Genomic DNA, 21,244 nt, shown 5'->3' with positions numbered 1-21,244 from the left:
CAATTAGATAAATAAATTTTTATTTCGGCAAAATCTAAACAAAACTACAGCACGATTTCGAAATGTAAAAATTGACACGATTAAATAACCGATTTTAAAAGCATCGCAATGCAATTTAGACTTAGAGTAATGACATCACGTGAGCTGCCTCGAAGATATCTGCGCAGATAATCTTTGAAAATTTTCAGAAATCATTTTCCCACATTAGCGAACTTATTTGCATCCTGGAAATTCTGGATCTTCGATTACGTAACTCTAGTAATCATCAGCGTGTGATCCTTCAATGTCTTTGAATAGATCTTAAATAATCCATCTAATGTTGTTCATTGTCGCAGACATCTACGTTAAGCAGTGACGCACATGTGCACATATATACACGCATATAAATACACGCACACAAAAGCTAGTGAGAAAATTATTTATTGTCTTAAATGGCGATTGAATAGTCGGAGGTTTAAGTACAAACAAGTCATTATTACCAACCGTGACATGATTTAGAAGCTTTGAAACGAGAAAAATAGAAAGATTTATTATCAGATTTATTATCATTGTAACCATGCCATTGAAAATAAATTTATCAATTTTGTTAATCGTGCGAACACATGTGCGTTTGGTAACGTAATTGTTCCATTAAAAAAAAAATAATACTACAATAAATACTATATTACAAACTGAGAAAAATATATCGCGCGCGATATTATCCCTAGGCTACAGTTTTTAAAACTTAAAGGATTATATAATCTTATGTCTATCTTTTTTATATACTTTATTTTAGTATCTCTCGTTATTTGCTTCTTTCCTTTCAACAATCTAATCTAGGGCTGCGGTCTACTTGATGCTACAAATGCTGCGTTTGCTAATTTTTTCTGGTTTTTCTCAGATACCTGAGAAAAAAAGATCATTTAGAAACTTCGCTGTCAAGTGGACCGCAGCCTGTAGGAAACTATCGTTTTTTTATCAACACATTGATATAATCGCTTCAGGATTGTTATCACGTTTGCGAGTCTTCATTTCCAACAAAAATCTCTCATGGACTACATACAATTTTCAAAAATAGCGATAGTCTTCTAGTCGACATGCAATCGTAATAACTAAAAATCGCTTGTTTTATTCGGCGATTGTCCCCGATCGAATACTTCGCACGCGGAAACGCGTCCTTTTATGCAGCCCGAACGTGGAGAGAATCGGCGGTATAAAACGATGCGTTCATCAGTTTGCGCGATCATACGCCGAGCAGTGTTGCAGCAGGCAGTGGACCGCGGTTCGTAACGACAGGTTCGTAATATGTTCGTGTTCGTTGTTCTTGCACAAGGAGACTCGTAGGCGGCGTGTCTTTTTACGCTCGATGACGCATGCGGTGTGATTGAAAATTCCCGACCGGCTTTCGTAAAAATTCCGCGAGGAAAATATTTTCATTTAACGCCAGGAAAGAAATTTTTATTATAATGCCGTTATTTATTCGATAATAATCTCTAATTACGCGTTTACTTGCTACATGAATGAGCCGACAATTCAACCGAAGTTTTCAAGCAAAGAATGTTGCCCGAGTTTATTGTTTACACATATACACGGAAAGAACGGTTTTGCTGAAGTATCTAAAAATTTAGCTACACAAATATGAAAATAATTTTGTTGAATCATTAAAATAATTATAATAGGACGCTCAAGAGTATGATGCTGCAAAAATTTTGACATTCTAAGCAAACAGTTTGAGTATCTTGCATAATTATTTTGATAGCTCGACAAAATTATTTTCAAATCTGTATCTGACTTAATTTTTAGATACTTCAGCAAAACTGTTCTTTCCTTGTATACTGTATAATAATTTCCTCTTTCCTTCTTTTATCTTACTCACCGTTATATTATTATATCATTAAATTGAGAATTGTTGCAATATGCTACGTGATATAACGAACGAGTCGAATGCTTCTTGGTTTAATTCGTGGAATTATTTCGCCATGCAATCTCGAATTTCTCATTTTCCAGTGTTTATCAAGCCTAAACAGCAATTATGTCGCCAATGCCATGTGTACTCTTACTCGTCATCTCAATCGCGGCTCTTCCGAGCATCAGTTCCCTTACTTTGTCCCCTGAAAACTGTGTGACCAATTCGGAGTGCCAATCAAGCTCCTGCTGCTTGCTAGGTTTGTCTCTCTTTTTCTTTTCTCGCGTCAAAATTTTAAACGCTCTGAGGGACTGTTCCTTCTAGCGTCAAGAAAGCTTTCTTTCCTACATTATATTTGATTTATATGCAAGATAGCCCCATCGAAACATTGAATAGCAAATCGAAAAACTCAAAAATATATTAGACATACACTTCCAGTTAAGGCACCGTTCGAGTTCTTGATAAATGCGTTGAGTGTTAACTGATGTCCTTTTAGGGCCTTCACGGTACGCGATACCGACTTGCATGCCGTTCCAACAGCAAGGTGAACAATGCCGAGTAAACGCTGACACTCTCACAACTAACTTGTCTTATCCGGACAATACGGAACTGGAAGTTACAGGTGTCCATTCGATCTTGTGTCCTTGCGCCAACGGATTATCTTGCGATCCGAAAAGCGGCATCTGCAATTAGAAGAATTTTCTGTCAATTAAAGTGATCGGAAACATTATGATTATGTAAGGTCAGATATAATATTTGGGGAATCATTGGAAAAATCAAGTAACATTGAAAAAGTATTTTATCCTGTTGACCATCATAATTGGAATATGTTCCAGAAATTAAAGCGTTGTTAATTATTATTATTCTATCTGTTACATTATTATATTATTTTATTCTGTTATGATATTTTTACTATTCTTTAATTATTGTTACTTATACCAGAGAAACGTTAATTAGTAATTGCAAATAATATATTGAAATAAATTGAGAACAGACTCTGTGCATGATTAATAATATCTATAATACTTATGATAGAAAAAAGTTTCAAATTGCAAGTAATATTTTTTAAAAATGTATTTTTATGGCAAGCATTTTTAACAGAATTGCTGTTATGAAATACAATCTGGAATGAAGATTAAACTCTATCTTCGATTTATAAAGAAAAGTCTTTTATTTCAACAGAGGGAAATTAGCAATATTATTTGTAAAACTGGAAGTAACATTAATCTTCAAATAAATAGGAAATGTGTCAATATACAATCGGGCTGGATCTTTTGTGCCTAATAATATTATATTCTAATATTTTATGTGTACATTGTTTTCGCTTAGCAAACTACGCGCCGTTACAGTCAGTTTTGAAACGCAATTTCAAGCTGAAGCTAGAAAAGTATAATCACATATATAATTAAATTGATAATCAATTTAATAATACTGTTACTGCAAAGGATATGTTACGAGATGTTAACGATTTTTTCGAATAATACAATCGAGCCTCTTTCTTTTATAATCGATTGTAATTGTATGAAATTCTAGGAAAAGCATGTCATATCTTTTCTTCTGCATCCATCGTAACATTAAAATTACTCCAAGGAACATAATAGAACGACTTACACAGAATCCTTATTTTGCAAAATTATTTTATATTTTATAATATATTACTTAAGTATGTATTATAAAAATATAGCACAACACTTATATACATATATACGAGTATGGTTATCATAAAATTAATAATAAACATATGTTATTGTTATAATTATTGACTTGTTTTTCTAGACGAGAAGAATATTAATAAGTAACCAATTTTCTCTTTTTATGTTATCTTGCATTTTTTTTACTAGTTAAAAAAATCTCCTATATATATATATATATATATATATATATTTTATTGTAATATTCCGACGAACCACGCGTGTGTTCGTTATTATCGACCTAACGGGTAAATCAGGCTGATAAGTCAGGCTGCTACTATGACCTGGCTTATTACTGCATCAGTGCATCTGCTACCAGTTACCTGTTCTGTTACCGCAGAGAACAGCTACAGCTAAACAGCTGTATATTTAATATATCTAATAATCTATATCTAATGTCAGTTCTTAGCTAAAAAGAACCACGTTTTCAGTACCGAGGTAGAAAGTTTAGGGACTGGTCGTGCAAAGAATTAAAGTACAAACTCAATTTCCAAATGTGTATTCGAATTTTGCCGTTTTTCCGAACGTGAGAATTTTACGTTACAATGTGGATGTGGAGAACGTCAGTTGTCACCGCGTCGGATCGTATATTTCCCGGTCTGTCGTATTACGATCGAAAAAAGGAATTTTATGACATAGGTATGCATTTTGCACGTGTTTGGTGTCGATCGTTGCTATGAGGAACGATAATAGTCGTACATATTTACGCCATTCTAACTGATGATTTTGTTACTGCCGTTATTTAGTATCGCGAACCATCGATTAATGATAAATAAGGAGATATTTTTTGAAAATTGTAAGATACGAGACAATAGCGTTAAAATTAGTAGAGAAGTCACGCTCGTTTTAAGAAAAACTATGATATGAGAAGACCAAAATATGAACAAAATAAAGATTGTGTTAGTTTAAAGTGATATCTGATTCATTTTCAATAGTAGTACGAATATTTAACGTTTCGACTATATTTAGTCTTCTCCAACAACATAATAGTATTAGAGTTAATCAATGAATTTTTTTGCGATTGCAGAGCTAATTATTAAGTTTTAACAGTAGCGAGACGCGTAACTTAAACTTCCAATAAAATTTAAAACTCGACTAATTGTAAGCTTCTATAATGAAACTTCCAACTTCACTAGTTTAATAATTAAATTAAATTTTGCATATTTATAGAATCTTTTACACATATATATCTTTATATGGTTTACTATTTGCTTTCTCCAGGAAATCAGATACAATCCAACTTACCACTCCAAATGGCATTGTATTTTAATGTGTGGGTGTATCCCCTGTGGTTCTTTGTGATACTTGTCAATTTAGATGCGAAAGTAAATATATAACAAAAATATAGTAAACTTCTTAAGAGAAATCTGGAGGTAGAACGGAGAATAGACAGATATTTCTTATTTTACAGTACTATTACTTGACGGACGTATATAAATTTATAACTGTAGCTGTATTTATTGTTATATCAATATTGGAAGGTATACGACTTTACTTGGGGTATCTTGGGAACTTAGTGGAGAAGGTAATTTATCAATAAAATAAATTGGTCGAGCGGATGTTAGGATTGAAGTTCTCTTCGTCTTTACACAGATTCCAGAATTGGCGAGCTTCTGGCTGATATCAACCCTCATACATTTCCCTTTAGAGATGTTCCTTCTTTTCGACAGCAAAACCAGACCTCATCTTAGCGAAACGATCACCAACGGTATCATGGCGTTTCTGCTCGTTACAGAAATTATAACAGCTACTGTAGCTTTAAAGAAGTCGGCAGATCATCATGCTAAACGGTTTTATGTCGCACAGTTATATGGGATCGACAATAGTGGACATTAATTAATATGTATTTATTTTATTGGTTTCGAGAATTGACAATATTATACCTCTCATGCACAATGAGAGGAATAAGGAACAAGAAATTAAACATAGGCCGGTATTTATAGTCGGATATTAATGTCCACTATCATCACTGTGTATGGGCTCTTATATATTGCACTGATAGTATTATTGCATTATTAACATGCTAAAAGACTTAATGTAACATGAATAACGAATATGTTACATTTGAATAAGAGCTGATTTTTGTACTAGTATATAAGAATTTATGATCTTTTATACATAATAAACATGCATAAGTTTTTTTTAGCTTCGTTCCATTTTCTTTTTTTAGATGTAACCTATTTATGTATCTTTTCAGACAGTATCTTTTCTATAATAAAGATGAAATATCGAACTTTAACAATATATTTTACATTATACCACAGTATATACTTCTAGATTATGATCATTATAAAATGCCTTTAAAGCTATCACATTTTTCCTCAGATTTATTAAGGAAAGCTCCATATTATTTAAAGTAACTTCTTCTTTCCCCGTTTCTCCATCCGCTAATGCTAGTAAGAGCTGTGAACGGGAAGGTGTCATACGTGATAGGAGCTGCAACAAAATCAATGTTCCAACACAATGACATAACCATTTTTAACTAGTTATTAACGTCTAACGTACATATGCATATAAAAAAAAAGAATAATTACATTAAACAATTGTTGTGCCATCCAACCGTGATAGGGCTCAAAAACTTCTTTGTACGCTTCTCTCAAGAATGCGACCAGATCTTCTGTTGATTCCCCAGTTTTGTGATCTTCCACGATTCTTTCGAAGAATAATAAAATCATATGCAAGGCCCTAAAACATAGCAATCGTTGAATAAAAGTTTTATATGCAAGCATGTATTCGAAAGAGAGAGAGAACTTACAGATACGTTTAATAAGAAATAACGACCAATATGTATATAGTACAAAAGAGATATAGACATTTACAGTCATTGGGTAGATTTTCTGCCTAATAGTAACTTATGTGAGTTTTGTATTGTACATTTCTTATATGTGTTGGACTATCTGCCAATTATTATTATCGGTTTTAAAACAGAATCTTATACCAAAGTTAAAAATATAATCTTATATTATTAAACTGATACATAATTTAATATTATAGACCTGATGAACATCTTGTAAACTTAAAAAGAATTTATTACAAAGGATGAAACAAAAATTATTGTTGGGCATAAGACTGTGCTTAATGACTGAAAATGTCACAGCGTTTGCAGATACAATATTTAATACCTTCTTAACCACATTAAGGCGTCAACCGCAATGAGATCTTTTTCTGTAGATTTTTCGAGTAAGATCATGTCTTGCAGAGTCGAGTTAGCGATTTTATCCATAGAATACCTGGTAGTGAGTTTCTGTGAATGGAAGAACGTACAATTTTTAAGATCCATAGAGACTGTCAAAACCATCCTTGTGTAGAAATTGTTTAACTTACATCGATGTTGCCCTGCATGTCGTATCGTATGGGCGCAAACAATTTGCCAAATTTATCTGAAACACAGATTTGTTCCTGTCGCGCGTCATGCTGTATTTAGAACAAGATTCGTGATCCGTCGGCGGCGTTCGATTCCGTAGCTTTTCGAGCAAATTTGAGGTTAAAATCGTGAATAGGTACGCACCGACTATCAGCACGACATCCCGAGCGGCCTGCAAAAACTCCTCGGTGCTTATCTTGTCGTCGATTATTTCAGGAAATTGCACTCTGTTACCGGATCCTGTTACTGCACAAGCGTTTTCCCGAACGGATGACATGTTCAAATGCACATGCGTTCGACACACTTGGAAATAACAAAATAACGCCGCTATGTCATCTGCAATGCGTCGTCTACAATGGCAGCAGGAGTATACAGTGAGACGTAAGCAGTAAGTTATTGACTAAATGGGATTTTTTACAATTCACAAGAATAAATCGACTGTGGTTGGTCAATAGCTTACTGTTTACGTCTGCTGCATACTCCCACATACTCCTGCTGTCATTGTAGACGACGCTTTATATGCGGTTTTTCGTGATTGCTCACGTGCTTGAGGAAAAAAGTCCGACTATCGGCTGACTATCGCTGTATTACTATCAGTACTAATAAGATTTGCGATAAGAATCATTTAAATACGTCACGTTAATATTTTTGCAACAATTTTATATGTAGCTTGTATAGAATGTATAGTATCACACAGGATACAAGTAAAAATATATAAATACTTTCTTATATATATATTTTATGTATGTTTTCTAAAATAATATTTCTAAATAATTTCTTCAATTGTTGAAACATGACAAATCACATTAGTCGCATTCCAGGTAAAATTAGTAATCTCAAACTGTATTGGAGAGCCTTAATTTATCTTTTCCTGGTCTATTAATTTTTTTCATAGATTATATTCCTAGTTCATTAAGCCTGTTCATTGATTATATAATATATACTTACTATAAACTGTGGTAATCACATGTAGTATCACATATTGACCGTGTATAAGCTTAACGTGAAGGAGAAATGGGTAGAAAAGTTGTTAGTCGTATTTCTAACTAATTTTGTATTTTTAATTTGATACATAGATTATTCTTGCCAGTTTGCCGGAATTGGTGGTACAATATTGTCTCGTAATTGTTGGTTCACTAGCCTAATTTATTAAAATAGTTTAAGATATAATACTGTACATATATACGCTTAACTGTTTGAGTGCTGAGGGTGGTCGTAAAAATTTGCGGGAAAAATGTCAAGCAGCGCGTCCGCGCTGCTCCTGTTTCACGTCGGAAAGTGTTATAAATGTCACGATAAGTAAAAATAAAATTTACTGTATATACATTTTTTATCTTTTAATAGGAAGAAAACGATAGGGTTCGATTAAAGCCTAATTCTGAGAATAGCAATAGAGGCTGAGCGCATTATCAGCTTGCCGCAGCGCTCGTTGGCACTTTTCGACATGTAAAGTGAACAGTATGATCGCGCTGCGTGGCACTCAAACGGTTAGTGATATATAGGTGCTCTAGCAACTTCCGATTTTATGTCAATTGTTTTTTTAGAAATTCTACTTATATACGTGTGTCTAATTGCATACATAATATAAGATTACTCTATGAAATTTCCGCAACGCATAATTACACAAGCGCACTTCCAATATCTTATACGCTAAATATATTCCTCGTTTGTAATACTCAACGCATTTGTGCACGTTACGGATCTTATGAATTAATTTGTCTACATTAATAGGAGTTGAGACTATGGCTCATGACACGATAGAGACTATTGTTACAAAATAAATTATTATAAAGTAGTTCCCTGCGCATATTCGACAACATGGAAAGAGTTGTACGTGAGCAAGATGTGTTATCAAATATTTGTCATTTGACTCTGCCATTATACATTATTATATAAAATCCATATCATCTATATGACAGTTACATATATGTAGTGGATAGAAGCTTTTATTTGATTCTTAGCTGTACAAATTGTATCTGAAAGTATAATCAATAATATAAATACCTCAAAATTTCACTGTTAGAGTTTCTAATAAAATAGCAGTAATAAACCAGAATTTTTTCAACTTTTACGTGCAAATTACGTTATATCTCCATTCCAGCCGAAATCGTATTTGTATTTTCAGAAGCAGAAGATATATAATGGCAGTATAATACTTTGATTAATAATTCTAAAAGAAAACTGTGATATCACTGAGATATCTGGACGATTAACGTTATGTTCTCACATAAAAAAACTAAGGATTTATTTTGATATTATTTTACATTCATAAAATTAAAAATATTACATACAACTCGTCATGAAAATTAAATTGTAGATATTTTCATAGATATTATTTTCCAAATTTTCTCACTCAGTTGCATTTATTACAGTAATATATATATATATATCTAAAAATATCTCAGTTTTTCTATGCGGATTTATTAACAAATGTAATTAGCGCGTAAGAGACATCATTAGAAACTTTATTTCTGTACACATTTAATTAAAATACTTAATAAACTTTTAAACGAGGAACAAATAAAAAATATAACATCTTTAGATAATTTACAATATGTATATTAAGCCAATATTGCTTACGAACTGTAACAATCTTCGCCGGACTAGAAAATAAAATTATGCATCATTGTTTCTGCTGACCTTTAAAAGGCAGTAGGAAGAGGATGTTTGATCACATTCCCGGTGGAGTCTTCGGCAACGAGGGTAAGAGTGGTGAGGCAGTGGGGCGGAGGTGGTGGAACTAAAGCCTCCAAAGGCGGTCGTAAGCCAGGAAATTGGCGGGAACCCACAACCATCCCTCCCGACGTCTCTCTAAGCTCTATTACTCGTACTCCGTATCGTGATCTCACCACATTCCTTATGGAGAATAAAATCACAGCTATTAAAAACAGTCATGCTGAAACTTACTTGATTTTATTACTGATATACTATAAGCAGAGTAGTAAATAATTTTATAAGAGATTAGTCGTTAGAAAGTCATTTGACGCTTAATTATTTATATCGTTCTAAAACGAGAGCATATTGTCGATAACAGTCAACTCACCTTTTCCCATCGTATTCTATCTCGTGATGATGCCTATTAGAAAAATTGTCCATTTCGCTATTAAACCAGCGATGGTGCGCGAGTAACGCTGCGCATGATGGACCCCAGAATGTCCGATCAGGCTGTGAAGGAGGTTCCGAGGCGATCAGACTTTTAGAGAGAGATCTATTAAGCTCAGGACTAGCTGGCGCTGATAGTCTTCCGGGCAACTGTCTCGTAGTGGACGACGGCGCGGGTCTAGATGTTTCCGAGAGTAATCTGCCCCTTCGTGGGCTTGATATTACGGCTTCTTGCACAGTTACCGTAACGCTGAGTGGTCGACTGAGGGCGACAGTCGTGTGTTGGGGGTCTCTTCTAATAGGATTACGATTGAAATCGATTCCCGCCGCGCCCACGAAAACCCTGTCGACGTAATCGAATCCTCGACCCATTATTCCCTCTCGTGTGTGGCCGAGATCGAAGGTGTGACCAAGCTCGTGTAGAACGGAGCCTAATGTCGTCGCCAAACAGCCACCGTGCGTGCCACGATAATTACTGTCGTCCATGAGCTGCTCGGTGTCGATGACAGTGGCGTCCAGGAATCTCGATAATACCTGTTAAATTATACGAAAAATTCTATTTTTTAAATACTCTTTTCGGTAACATTTTGTATGAAATAAGAAGCAAAATTTACACGGATCTTTTTTGTCACATCGAATTGTCTTATGGCTCTTGCACACGAGACGTCCTGTGTGCAGGAACCATTAGTCAGCGATCAACGTTAACCAACCTGAGCCATACACGTAGGCCAGGTGTGAAGACACGCCGAACCGAAGAGCGCCAGGCCACCTCCGCCGAGGGCCGCATGACCCTGTGTTCTCATCAAGGTGTCCTCGTGCGTGCGAGGGCTGGGCGCCCCGCGGTACCTCGTGCACGACAAAAATGCCAGGTATTTGCGATCTTTGGACGCTAAGGGACCGGTCATCAGCTCGCGTGCGATTAACTCCCACAGTTCTCTTTGCTTCATCGCTCGCGCCTGGTCCACGTGAAGCATACTGTGCATCACCAGGCATTCCGGGCCGTCCAGGTCTCTTTCCAGCTGGAAGGTTTTTCTACCATAACCGGCTTCTTGAAGCTTCTCGGCTGTCAAGGTCTGCAGAAGCCTGGCACCGAGCCCTATTCTCGTTGCCGCGCTCTCAGGTGATCGATCCTCGTTGCGTGGACCCTGAAAACGCAGACCGTGACCTATCAGATAACTTCGATGCGAACAAGTCGCGAGATCATAATCGTTTCATGAAATTGAGCAATCAAGAGAGAACAATCGTATTATCATGCCGGAACAACGTAGGCAAGACTAACACGGCGACATGGCTATTCATGCAACAGAATGGCGATCGATAATTGGAGAAGTGCACGCTACGTTCCAAGTAGTCTGAATTTATGAGTCACGATCACTTATCTACATTATGTTCATTAAGTATCAATTGTAGCTAATCGAAAGGTTTCCTGACTGCGATGGAGTCTTAGTAATATCGATTAAAATACGATTATTGAAATAATCTGGCGATCTGTGACTTTAAGCGATCATGCAAACTGTAAAAATAATTTCTATCACATTTTACTCGAAGGATTACTATCGCTATAGTTATATACAGCTATAATTTACTCTTGTCGCTACCTGAAAATAACCATCGTGACCCGCGCAGATGACGTAGACCGGTGTCACTCGCAGCCTGGTGGTTCTCGGTTCGTATATCAGGACCAATCTTCTTTTATGCCCGCCCGCCTCGAGTTCTATTTTGTTCGGACCGCGTGCCAGATCCACCAGAACACGGAATTGCCCGGCGATGATCGGCCACTCCGAGGTCACGTTCTTGTGACCCCGAACGGTAATGTAACTGCATAGCGCGGGTGCACGACCCCTTATCAGGGCCAAGCTGTAAGTCAAGGTCTCGCCGTCTACCAAGTTGCGTATCGTGATGCCTTCCGGGTTACCGTTCGTCGTGAAGGTACGATGACGGTGGTGGTTGTTCGCCAATGTCACGTCCGCAAGTACCTTAAATATACAGGCGCAGGTATCTCGTATTTGTACTTCGGCAACTGAGTATTTCTTGTGCACCACTAAGGCGTCGAATATAAACGCAAATGTATGAATTTGCTATTATAATCTTTGAAAAATTTTTGCCGTTTGTTATATTACATTATTACTATTTCTTGAGAAAGACTAACAACTTACTCGCTTCTCTCTCTCTCTCTCTCTCTCTCTCTCTCTCTCTCTCACGCGCGCTCTCTCTCTTTCACGCGCTCTCTTTCTCTCTCTCTCTCTCTGACAATTTATGATAATTGAAACTAAATTAAAAATTTTGATTTATAACAAAAATTTGAAAAAATCTCAAACATGTTTCCGTTATATATGTCGCAGGGATTTCGTGTGTAATTCGTTTTTTTTTTTTTTTTTCAAATTCCTAGGGAATCCACAAAAAACCGCGATATTGTGGAATGAATAAAAATTACACAATATCTTACTAGTGATTTTGCAAAATCCTGTCAGTAAAACCTGTGAATTTATATTTATAAATGTATTGTGACTTATAAATATAAATATAATTACGTGAATTTATATTTATATATAAATTATATTTATATTTAAATTAATAATTTTTATTTATTCCACAGTATCCCAGTTTTTTGTGGATTCCCTAGGAATTTTTTGGGGAAAAAAAACGAATTACACGAAACCTTGCGACATACACAATTTAAATTGCAGGAAATTTATTAGTAACATCTTGGGTACAAAATCTGATTGTCCATCTGTGACTATCATCTGTTATTGACTATTGGCGCGGAATGAAATCCATCATCCTAATCTTAATCCGATTAGGTTTCCTGAAGGATACAACGGTAAATACACTTTAAAGGCATCGAAGCTTTATCGACTGCAGTCGACTTTTCTGCCGTACACACAAAGGCTCGGCTTATTATAGTAAATTTCTGCGTAGGACAAAGATTCCTATTATTGGGTTATACTATAGGGTACGAGATGAAACTGCGCGCGACATTTTAATTAATATTCATACCTTATTAATTTTAATGACATTTTAATCAATATCGCGATTTTATAGAATCATATACAAAATTTAAAAAACCACAATTTTTAAAGAAATCTCAATTTTATAGAATTATAAAAAAAAATTAAAGGAACCATAACTGTGTAAAGCTGTTGTAATCTTTTCTGATATACAAATATATACATTCTTATAAGTATCTCTCTCTACCGTATATGCGTTCATATATATAGGACACAGAATAGAAAATAATCTCAAGTGTATACGAAAGTATCGTTCAGTTTGCGATTTGTTTTGTAAGAAAGCTCAAAAGCTTTGTGGCTCAATAAGTTAAGGAACAGTAAGTTGTGCTACTTATTGTTAGTTTCACGTCGCATTCAGAACTCTTTCGAAAGCGGCTTAATCTCCCACGAGTAAAGAAAAACAGATCGATACCGCCAATTCCCGAGCGGACATTCTACAAATACTCGAATACGAAATGCGCGGGGTTTCATTTCCTGGTTTTAATTACTACGGAATAGAATTACTAATACGGAATAGGACTGGTCGTCCAAACACGAGTGCGATCTGTATATTTCATTAAATGATCAATATGTCCGCACGAGCAGATGCATATTGATGATCTTTAGACAGAATATATCACATAGTGCTTTCAAAATTACGAATGTTCTGAACGCAATTTCACATGAGCCATCTCTTTTCCTTCTAAATCGAGAATAATTAATTGTAAAAAAGATGATTCAAGTATCATAATACATTATGACAGGATTTTTAAGATCACTGAGACAGAGAACGATCAAATCACAAAAATATCTCAAGTGACAGATTCAATATAGCGAATGCAAAACATTTCTTCAAATTTTAATGAAAATTTACTATTGGGATTATCAGAATTGTAAAATGTAAATCAATTTATAAAACAATATAATAGAAAATATAATAAAATAATAGAAAGTCATAAAGTCATATGATAGAATATGACGAAACGATGTATATTAATACGAATGACGTATCCAAATTACAGCACTGTTATGTTTCTTTGAGAAACATAATAATTAATAATAATAATAATAATAAAAACATTATAATTTGTTTCCTTGAGAAACGTAACAGTGCTATAATTTGGATAAGAAACATAAGAAACTCGCGAGTTTCATTTATACCTTATATAACACGGTATGTTTTCCAAAATGTATATCATCAAAAATGTAATTTAAGTAATAGTCGCGGGAAGATAATGCTGCGCAAAAACCTTTCATTATTAGTATGAGAACTTTTGGATCTACTATTACGCAAATAATTTCTTGTATTTCACGATAGTATTAACATTTATCATATATTTTAGTTAAACTTTATGCAATCTCCTTTTGAATGAATCCTATTTGATCTTGATAACAATATTTATTTTAAAAATATGACTTTTAAACATATATATTTTACTAGACGCGAAAAAATTAATTACAAAAATCATGATACGTCGCACCATTTGTTATAGTTTTATAACGACTTAGGTCCATTTCTATTAATGCGGAGTAACTTTAATCTCGGTTTATCTTACTTTATGTCTCTCCAGTTCTAACAATTAGAAAAAAGATAAAAAGTAAGTTAAACCGAGATTAAAGTTAATCTACATTGGTAGAAATTGGCCATTAGAAAGACCCGTTCTTCCCTGACATTTCGAATTCTCAGATTGAATGCGACGCAATTAGAAATTAAAGCAACTAGGTGGACTAATATCGACGCGAATTAACTTTTCAAAGCGTTACGCAACGCGTTGGAAGTAAGATTTCAGTCGCAATACAAACGTGTCCAACGGGACACAAATAAAAAAAAAATAAAAAAAAAAGCACAAATAGATGACGTTAAAACTTTGAGGATATCAGCGCAAGGGGCCTTCCCGTCGCGTGCTGCGATCATGCGGTAAATTTCGTAACCGTGAGACTAAACCGCACACCGACGCGACCGGACCGGACCCGATCCCTCGTCCTTCCTGTCATTATATTAAAGCGCGTCGCATTAAGTGCAGGGCGGATACCGCATTTTCTACGTCTCGCGTCTCCTCTATTGCTCGCCGACCGCCGTTCGATTTAACTCCGCCGACTGCAGCCGCCCAGTTTGTGCCAGTTGCCTTCGCCCGAAGGCGATTTCCGTTACACGCGGCTAACCAGTTGCAAGTAAAACAGATGACAGAACAGCAGACGACGTGTCGCAGCTGCGGCACGTCTGGTTGCGGTCACGCACCTCCGTCAACGCACCGAAAACCCGCGCGCGCGAGATATCCCGCGAGGAGAGAATATGATGCAGCACGCGCCTGAGATCCGATCCGAGTCTCTCTTGTCCGAGAACCCCCATGTCATTTCTTTTCTTTTTTGTTAAGGGACTCTCTTTCGGCCATACAATGTCTTTCCGGTCCGAGCAACAACCCCAACCTTAATTCTTGGAAGAGATCTCTTACTGTGCGCGCGGCCGTTTTGGGTAATACGAGATATAACAAGGAGTAAGGTAACAGGTACGTAAGGCGAGACACTCCGGGTTTCGTCGATCGACTTACCATTCTGTTGACGGGGAGACGAGATGGAGGAACGACGCTGCCGACAAACCCGTGTGAACCCGTACTCCGCCGGCTCCTGAGTCAGACATGCGGAGATAGAAACTGGCGCCGAGAAGGCCATGGCGAGTGGCGGGTTGCAGTACTATACGGCGCCGTCGCAGCGGCGCATGCAGACGTCGACGTCGCCCGCACTCGCACCCGCGTCCTCGTCGCGTCCGTCACGTCCGCCCCCGTCTCCCTCGACCCCCTCCCCCCTATTCTCTCTCTCTCTCTCTCTTCCTCTCTCTCTCTTTCTGTCTTTCTCTCCCTCTGTCTCTTTCTCTTGGGTGCTGCCGGGAGTGCCGGGTGGTCCTCCCTCGAGCGGTATGTTCGCGCTAAACCGTCTATCCACCCCCGTCGTTGGCATACTGCGTCACCACCGATGTACATACATATGCCGCGTGTGCGACGGCAAAATGCGACGCGAGCTGCGAACTATAGGCTTGCGAGATGCACTGCCGACTCTGCGCTTCCTTTTATTTACTACGGAAACAAACAAAGAAACAAACAAGCGAGCCCTTATTCGGCAGTTTTGCGATCAAATATCCGCCTCGTTGCTCTATTGTTGTTTGTTTAACTCTCTAAATATCAAAAGCGTATAGTCTCGCGATTTTTCCCTGACGCCAGATTCGCGTCAGAGATTCGACAAAATTCTATTCGTTTTATTATTCATTTAATTAGGACAGAGCCGTACATTTTCACATATTCATGTATTCTAATGCACGAATATTCTGTCTTGAATTCTCACACGAATAGTAAATCTAAAATTTTAGCTCTGGCTTTGTTTTTATATTTTCTGGATTGTGGTTATTATTGTAGTTTTTTCTCTTTTTTTTTCAATCTCGAGAATAATCAGAAATACGTGCCCCGCGAGCAGAGTGGCTCATCTTTTATACGGATTCAGGAATAACATGTCCACGAAAATCCACCAAGATAAATCGCAGCTTACGATTTACGGTGGTGGAAGTGTTCTTGACGGCGAGTCACATGTTGATCGCCACTTTTATAAATTGCACAGATGGTTATACGCGAGAGTATCGTTTTTTTTTCTATCACAATGAAAATATCCACACGCTCGAATTACCTTCCGGTTGTCGCACGCGAACGAAGCTAACGCGTTTTACGACAATAAATGAGTAATATGAGTGCTTTCGATGAAGACGAGGATGTTTACGGTCTGGGAAAGATTGAAAAGGCGACCACGCGTATATTTGCGTATCTGCCTAGAGGGAATTGATTCTTGTTAAAACATTCTTGTCGTTAAGTTCTTCGACTATTATGATTTATGACTTGTCTGTTCCTTGATAAAACGATCAGATTACCAGTGAAAATTCACGAAACTTTCTCACGGCATTTTATTTTGTTATTAAAATATTAAATATTTAGTTCATTTTTAATAATAAAATCAATAATATATTTAAATATAAAATATTTCATATATTTTATTATATATTATATTAAAATGATTTTTTTTATTATCGTTTATATAAAATATAATGTAGATGATATTTTGATGTTCAATCTTCCTCTTTTCGTACATACATTTTAAATTAAAGTAGATAAGCTATGATATTTTTACACGTTTAATGTTGAAGTGTATTAATAAAGACTGTTAAAATGTAACTATATACTTGTGATTTTAAGATTATTCAAGAACATGTAATTTATATTGATAGATGAGACTGATATATATCGACAGAATTATTTCAACATTATACAGTTTAATTACAGTTTATCTTTAACATTACAGTTGACCAACTAACCGAAACGCAATTAATTAACTTTCCCCTTTAAGTTTCCCATTAAGTTCATGCTGCAGCAGGCGTTGTGCCAAAATTTCTGACACGCTTTCAAGTCTCCGAAGTTGAGCGCGCTAATTTCATTCGTTAGTGGCTTGCGTTGCTTCCAAACGGATTAATTAACGGAGTAATGAGTCTTCGGGGAGTAATAAGCGCGAAGTATCATTCAACGAGCAGAATTAGCGCGTAGGACGGGCGAGAACCAGCCCATTTGCGAGTTCTCGTCACAGTGATCTCCACTTCTCGACATGGCTGAAAAGATCGATAGACGTGCATCCACTTGGGCGAGTGTTCGCGTATTCGTCCAGCCGGTGAATTACGCTTGAAAGGGGAAACTCTTCGTAGACTTCCGACAGGAATCCGATTTAGACCGTTGAACTTCAAGGAAGAATTTCTGCCCGCCGTCAGCGCTTTGGATCGCACGTGCCATAGCGTTAGATACACCCGAGATAGTTCATACACGCAAACCGAATCGCCCGATGTAAGTCAAATGCGGTTGAAATTGCGCCGCGCTGTAAAGTCGCTTCGGACAAATCAAAGCAAAATTCTGAAATTCTCCGGGGCAGGAACGCGATCGAGTTATTTGCATAAAATGTATACAACGATTCGCGAAACGTGCAGGTGCTATCTCGCGGGCATCGAGAGGGTAATCGTCGTTCGTGGCAAACGAAACACGAGAAATCGTTTCGTATAACAGAGCCTCTCTTCGTTCTCTCCGCGTTTCTGACGATCGTGCAAACTCCTGCAATCGCGATGCGATTGCGATTGTATAAAGTTATATTTCCTCCCGATTAAAAGTGTTGATACTTGATACCTCTTCTTGTTTCCGCTTCCCCAATATCAAAAGTGTGTTTAAACAGATATTTGCATCACATATCTACAATTTTAACTTATAACAGGTGCATGACACAGCTTACGATGTAATTTTTCTTAATCGCTCGCAGATTGAGACACATTTTTAGTTCAGCCAAAAGTTCGGCATCGATCGAGATGCATTTTTAATGGCAGCGTCCGAGTTTCTGCATTAAAGAGAGTATCTTCATACAAAATTCAGTTAAAAATTCGAAAGTTGACGATACTTTACTTGAACGTGATATTGAACGTGATACAAGACGACATCCTGAATAATTACAAAGTTTCAGCAGTTCTTGATGGTGTTAATGAGAAATCTTTCGGTGTCAACGTTGCAAACTAGGAATGTCTGAGCTGTCTGAGATTGAAGATGCCTCCGAGTCAAGCATGTCAAGGTCGTGCCCGTTCTGAGTATGCGGCAGGTGCCACATGGCACGACTTGCACGCATTTGCATCCGATCGTCGACGCGGTCGTGAGGAGAGACGACGTAGGGCGGCTTCGAGGTCGGGCTCGGAATAAATTCGGTAATTTCCACGTTACGTTGTACCGTTCGTTTTGACGCAATGTTGCGCAATAAATCCATATCCATTCGGAATTTTGGTAAATACAGTTAAACGGCAGGAAAGGTTCCTTAAAGGTCTTCTTAAAATGTACGATGTGACTTTATTTCCAAACGTAATACCATGAATAGTAATACCTTTCTGTTTGACTTTCCTTAAGCTTGTTTATTGAATTCTGAAAGATCGATTTCAATTCGGATTTACGTCCATAATAAAATTAGCTATTTCAATTACGGAGCTACGTTAGTCAGAACACAAAATTTTATGAAAGCTGTTAAAAGATTTTGCGAGCGCTCCTTTAATTTGGAACATGCAAAGGGCAAAACGCGCACTATTGATTTTATATCTTCAACATTTTTCCTGAGTCTCAAAGAAAAAAAGATAGAAATCCAAAATATAAATTCACATTCATGATGTTGATTGTAGAACTTAATTTTACCCCCCAAAAATTGTAATATTTAAATTAATGCATCGCAAGCTGCGTATTGATCTGAAAGTTCGACGATAGCATAAGGCCATTACTTGTAGTGCCGGCCGTTCAATAAAAGTGCTCTACTACCTGCATAAAATGGAAATATGGTTATACGAAAATCATGGCAATATTATATTTTATTTCCTTTTAGGATGACGCAGCAGAATTTTTTTCAAGTGCACGATGCTACCATTAATCTCAAAATATGGAGATTCCTCCGTATATTATTTCCTATGACGCATCTCCGTACCTTTCGCATTGCTATGAGTCGCTCGAACGGAAGAGCTCGATCCTATCCTCGATAATCCTTGAGATAAATTGCTTTCGGTTTGGTACTGTAAAGAAATGTATGGCATATAAGATATCCTATCAATCAAATACAACCGGACGACGATAATACAAAAGAAACCGCGATAAATTCTAAGAGAATTGTTAGTGGTATGTAAAATTAATATTAATTTCTTACAAGTTTTAATATTCTTAAAAACATATAGAAAATTCTTTAACGAATATTGCTGAAATTTATTGAAGCATTGAAGAAACACTAGTATGCTTTGAATATCATAATTTATGAATATTCATGACACATACATGTATTATAAAAAATAATTGATACAAAACTCTTTTTGTATTTAAACTTTGTGTTTTGTAGTCAGTTTTCTATCTTATAGGTTCTTTATCGTATAGGTTTTTTATTTCAATAATTTTCACAATAAAGACAATTTTAAACTTATAAATGCTCCCGCAAAGGTCGGTGAATTTTTTATTTCTTACAGATAATGATATTTCTAATTAAAGCCAATAAATAATTCTTCCCTAACAGTTCTTCTTAAAAAATTCATATTCTTCATTATGATATGTTATCGGTTATTTTTCTCAAGTCTTGGTATCTTTCTTCGCATCTTTCTTCCCATACTTGCCCTGGGAGAAAAGTAGATGCGGTCGCGGAAGATGCGAAGAGATCCACGGCAGCTTCGTTTTTCCGTGGCGCATTAGAGACCGTCGCGTCGTCGCGAGGAGAGAAGGAAGACACGTCTCGCGGCTGCGGGGGCTATTATCGCGATCGCGGAGATAGTAGGCCAACTTTCGAGATGACAGTTTTATTCTCCGTGCATGGCGGACTTTGCAAAAGCGAGCCGGCCGGCGCAGCGAACCTCCCGGAGCGTCGTACGGAGCGCTGCGGGGGGGAAAGGAAAGAAATCCTCGAACACGTTTTCGCTACTTTCCGAGCACGATATCGTGAGAATTCATGGTGAAAAGTGGGCCCCGTGGATCGCGGCGATCCGCGCGAGGATAAAAGTTGAGAAACCGAGGGAAATCCCCGCGACGCGCGCGACCTAGGACGAAAAATCGGCGCGCGCGCTCGTTCGATAAACCACTGAGGAAGAGAGAGATAGGAAGAGAGAGAAAAGAGTGAAGAGAGAAAGGGGATAAAAAACGTGAAAAAGATCTCCGTCGAAGATTCACGACGTGCTCGTGATCGTTTTGATGAAGCACGCACAAGGGGATTTTATCTTGAGAACAATTCTGTTTTGTATCGCTTGAAGTTCTCCAATAAACTTTACTCACTTTATCTCAAGAAACCAAGTTTATTAAAAAAAAATTATAAAATAAAATATTCTATACGCGATATTTGTCCGTTTGCCGACACAATGATCGAAAGAATCTTCTTGTAGTCCAACACTTGCGATACCAAAAAAGGATTAATCTTTCTTTAATTCACATGTTTTCCCTTTTAGGGCGCAAAAGTGGAAAGAAAGGCAAGGAACTATCAAATTCCTTGCCTTTTTTCTTTCCACTTTTGCGCCCGATCTCTGTACTTCCACACGACTCCCCGTCATGATTCTTCGCTCCTAATTCCTCTTATCAATTTTATCGATTTCTTATCGACCATTTAGGGAGTATCTTTCTCTAATGAATATAATGCTTATTAGTTTTCTGAA

The 21,244-nt window shown here is 36.9% G+C and overlaps 4 protein-coding genes across 5 annotated transcripts; 2 read left to right on the top strand and 2 right to left on the bottom strand.

Annotated features, from left to right (window-relative positions):
* Positions 1–1,176: 1,176 nt before the first annotated feature.
* Positions 1,177–3,332, top strand: LOC112453564 (astakine-like). The gene is made up of 3 exons (XM_025014371.1): positions 1,177–1,275; positions 1,987–2,144; positions 2,382–3,332. Exons 2-3 carry the CDS (start codon positions 2,012–2,014, stop codon positions 2,576–2,578), a joined length of 330 nt encoding a protein of 109 aa, XP_024870139.1. The 5' UTR covers positions 1,177–1,275; positions 1,987–2,011; the 3' UTR covers positions 2,579–3,332.
* A 416-nt stretch (positions 3,333–3,748) lies between these two features.
* On the top strand, positions 3,749–5,707 carry LOC112453577 (transmembrane protein 17B-like). Its single transcript, XM_025014401.1, has 4 exons — positions 3,749–4,215; positions 4,798–4,901; positions 4,988–5,101; positions 5,170–5,707. The coding sequence occupies exons 1-4, from the start codon at positions 4,122–4,124 to the stop codon at positions 5,410–5,412; spliced, it is 555 nt and encodes a 184-aa protein (XP_024870169.1). The 5' UTR covers positions 3,749–4,121; the 3' UTR covers positions 5,413–5,707.
* A 97-nt stretch (positions 5,708–5,804) lies between these two features.
* On the bottom strand, positions 5,805–7,520 carry LOC112453576 (glycolipid transfer protein). 2 transcript variants are annotated; one of them, XM_025014399.1, is made up of 6 exons: positions 7,401–7,520; positions 7,085–7,276; positions 6,901–6,956; positions 6,699–6,820; positions 6,111–6,261; positions 5,805–6,012 (listed from the first exon to the last, which is right to left on the bottom strand). In XM_025014399.1, exons 1-6 carry the CDS (start codon positions 7,426–7,428, stop codon positions 5,830–5,832), a joined length of 732 nt encoding a protein of 243 aa, XP_024870167.1. In that variant the 5' UTR covers positions 7,429–7,520; the 3' UTR covers positions 5,805–5,829. The 2 variants fall into 2 exon arrangements, with proteins under 2 accessions (XP_024870167.1, XP_024870168.1); XM_025014400.1 differs by having other exon boundaries at positions 7,085–7,290; positions 7,401–7,488.
* A 1,780-nt stretch (positions 7,521–9,300) lies between these two features.
* LOC112453580 (putative zinc metalloproteinase YIL108W) lies at positions 9,301–15,684 on the bottom strand. Its single transcript, XM_025014408.1, has 5 exons — positions 15,579–15,684; positions 11,641–12,018; positions 10,753–11,187; positions 9,984–10,576; positions 9,301–9,796 (listed from the first exon to the last, which is right to left on the bottom strand). Exons 1-5 carry the CDS (start codon positions 15,579–15,581, stop codon positions 9,583–9,585), a joined length of 1,623 nt encoding a protein of 540 aa, XP_024870176.1. The 5' UTR covers positions 15,582–15,684; the 3' UTR covers positions 9,301–9,582.
* Positions 15,685–21,244: the final 5,560 nt, after the last annotated feature.

The sequence above is a fragment of the Temnothorax curvispinosus genome, unplaced genomic scaffold (genome assembly GCF_003070985.1).
Source record: "Temnothorax curvispinosus isolate PA1 unplaced genomic scaffold, ASM307098v1 QBEX01004528.1, whole genome shotgun sequence".
Lineage (NCBI taxonomy): Eukaryota > Metazoa > Arthropoda > Insecta > Hymenoptera > Formicidae > Temnothorax > Temnothorax curvispinosus.
Note: the sequence above shows the minus strand (reverse complement) of the source record. Positions and strands in the feature narration are given on the sequence as shown.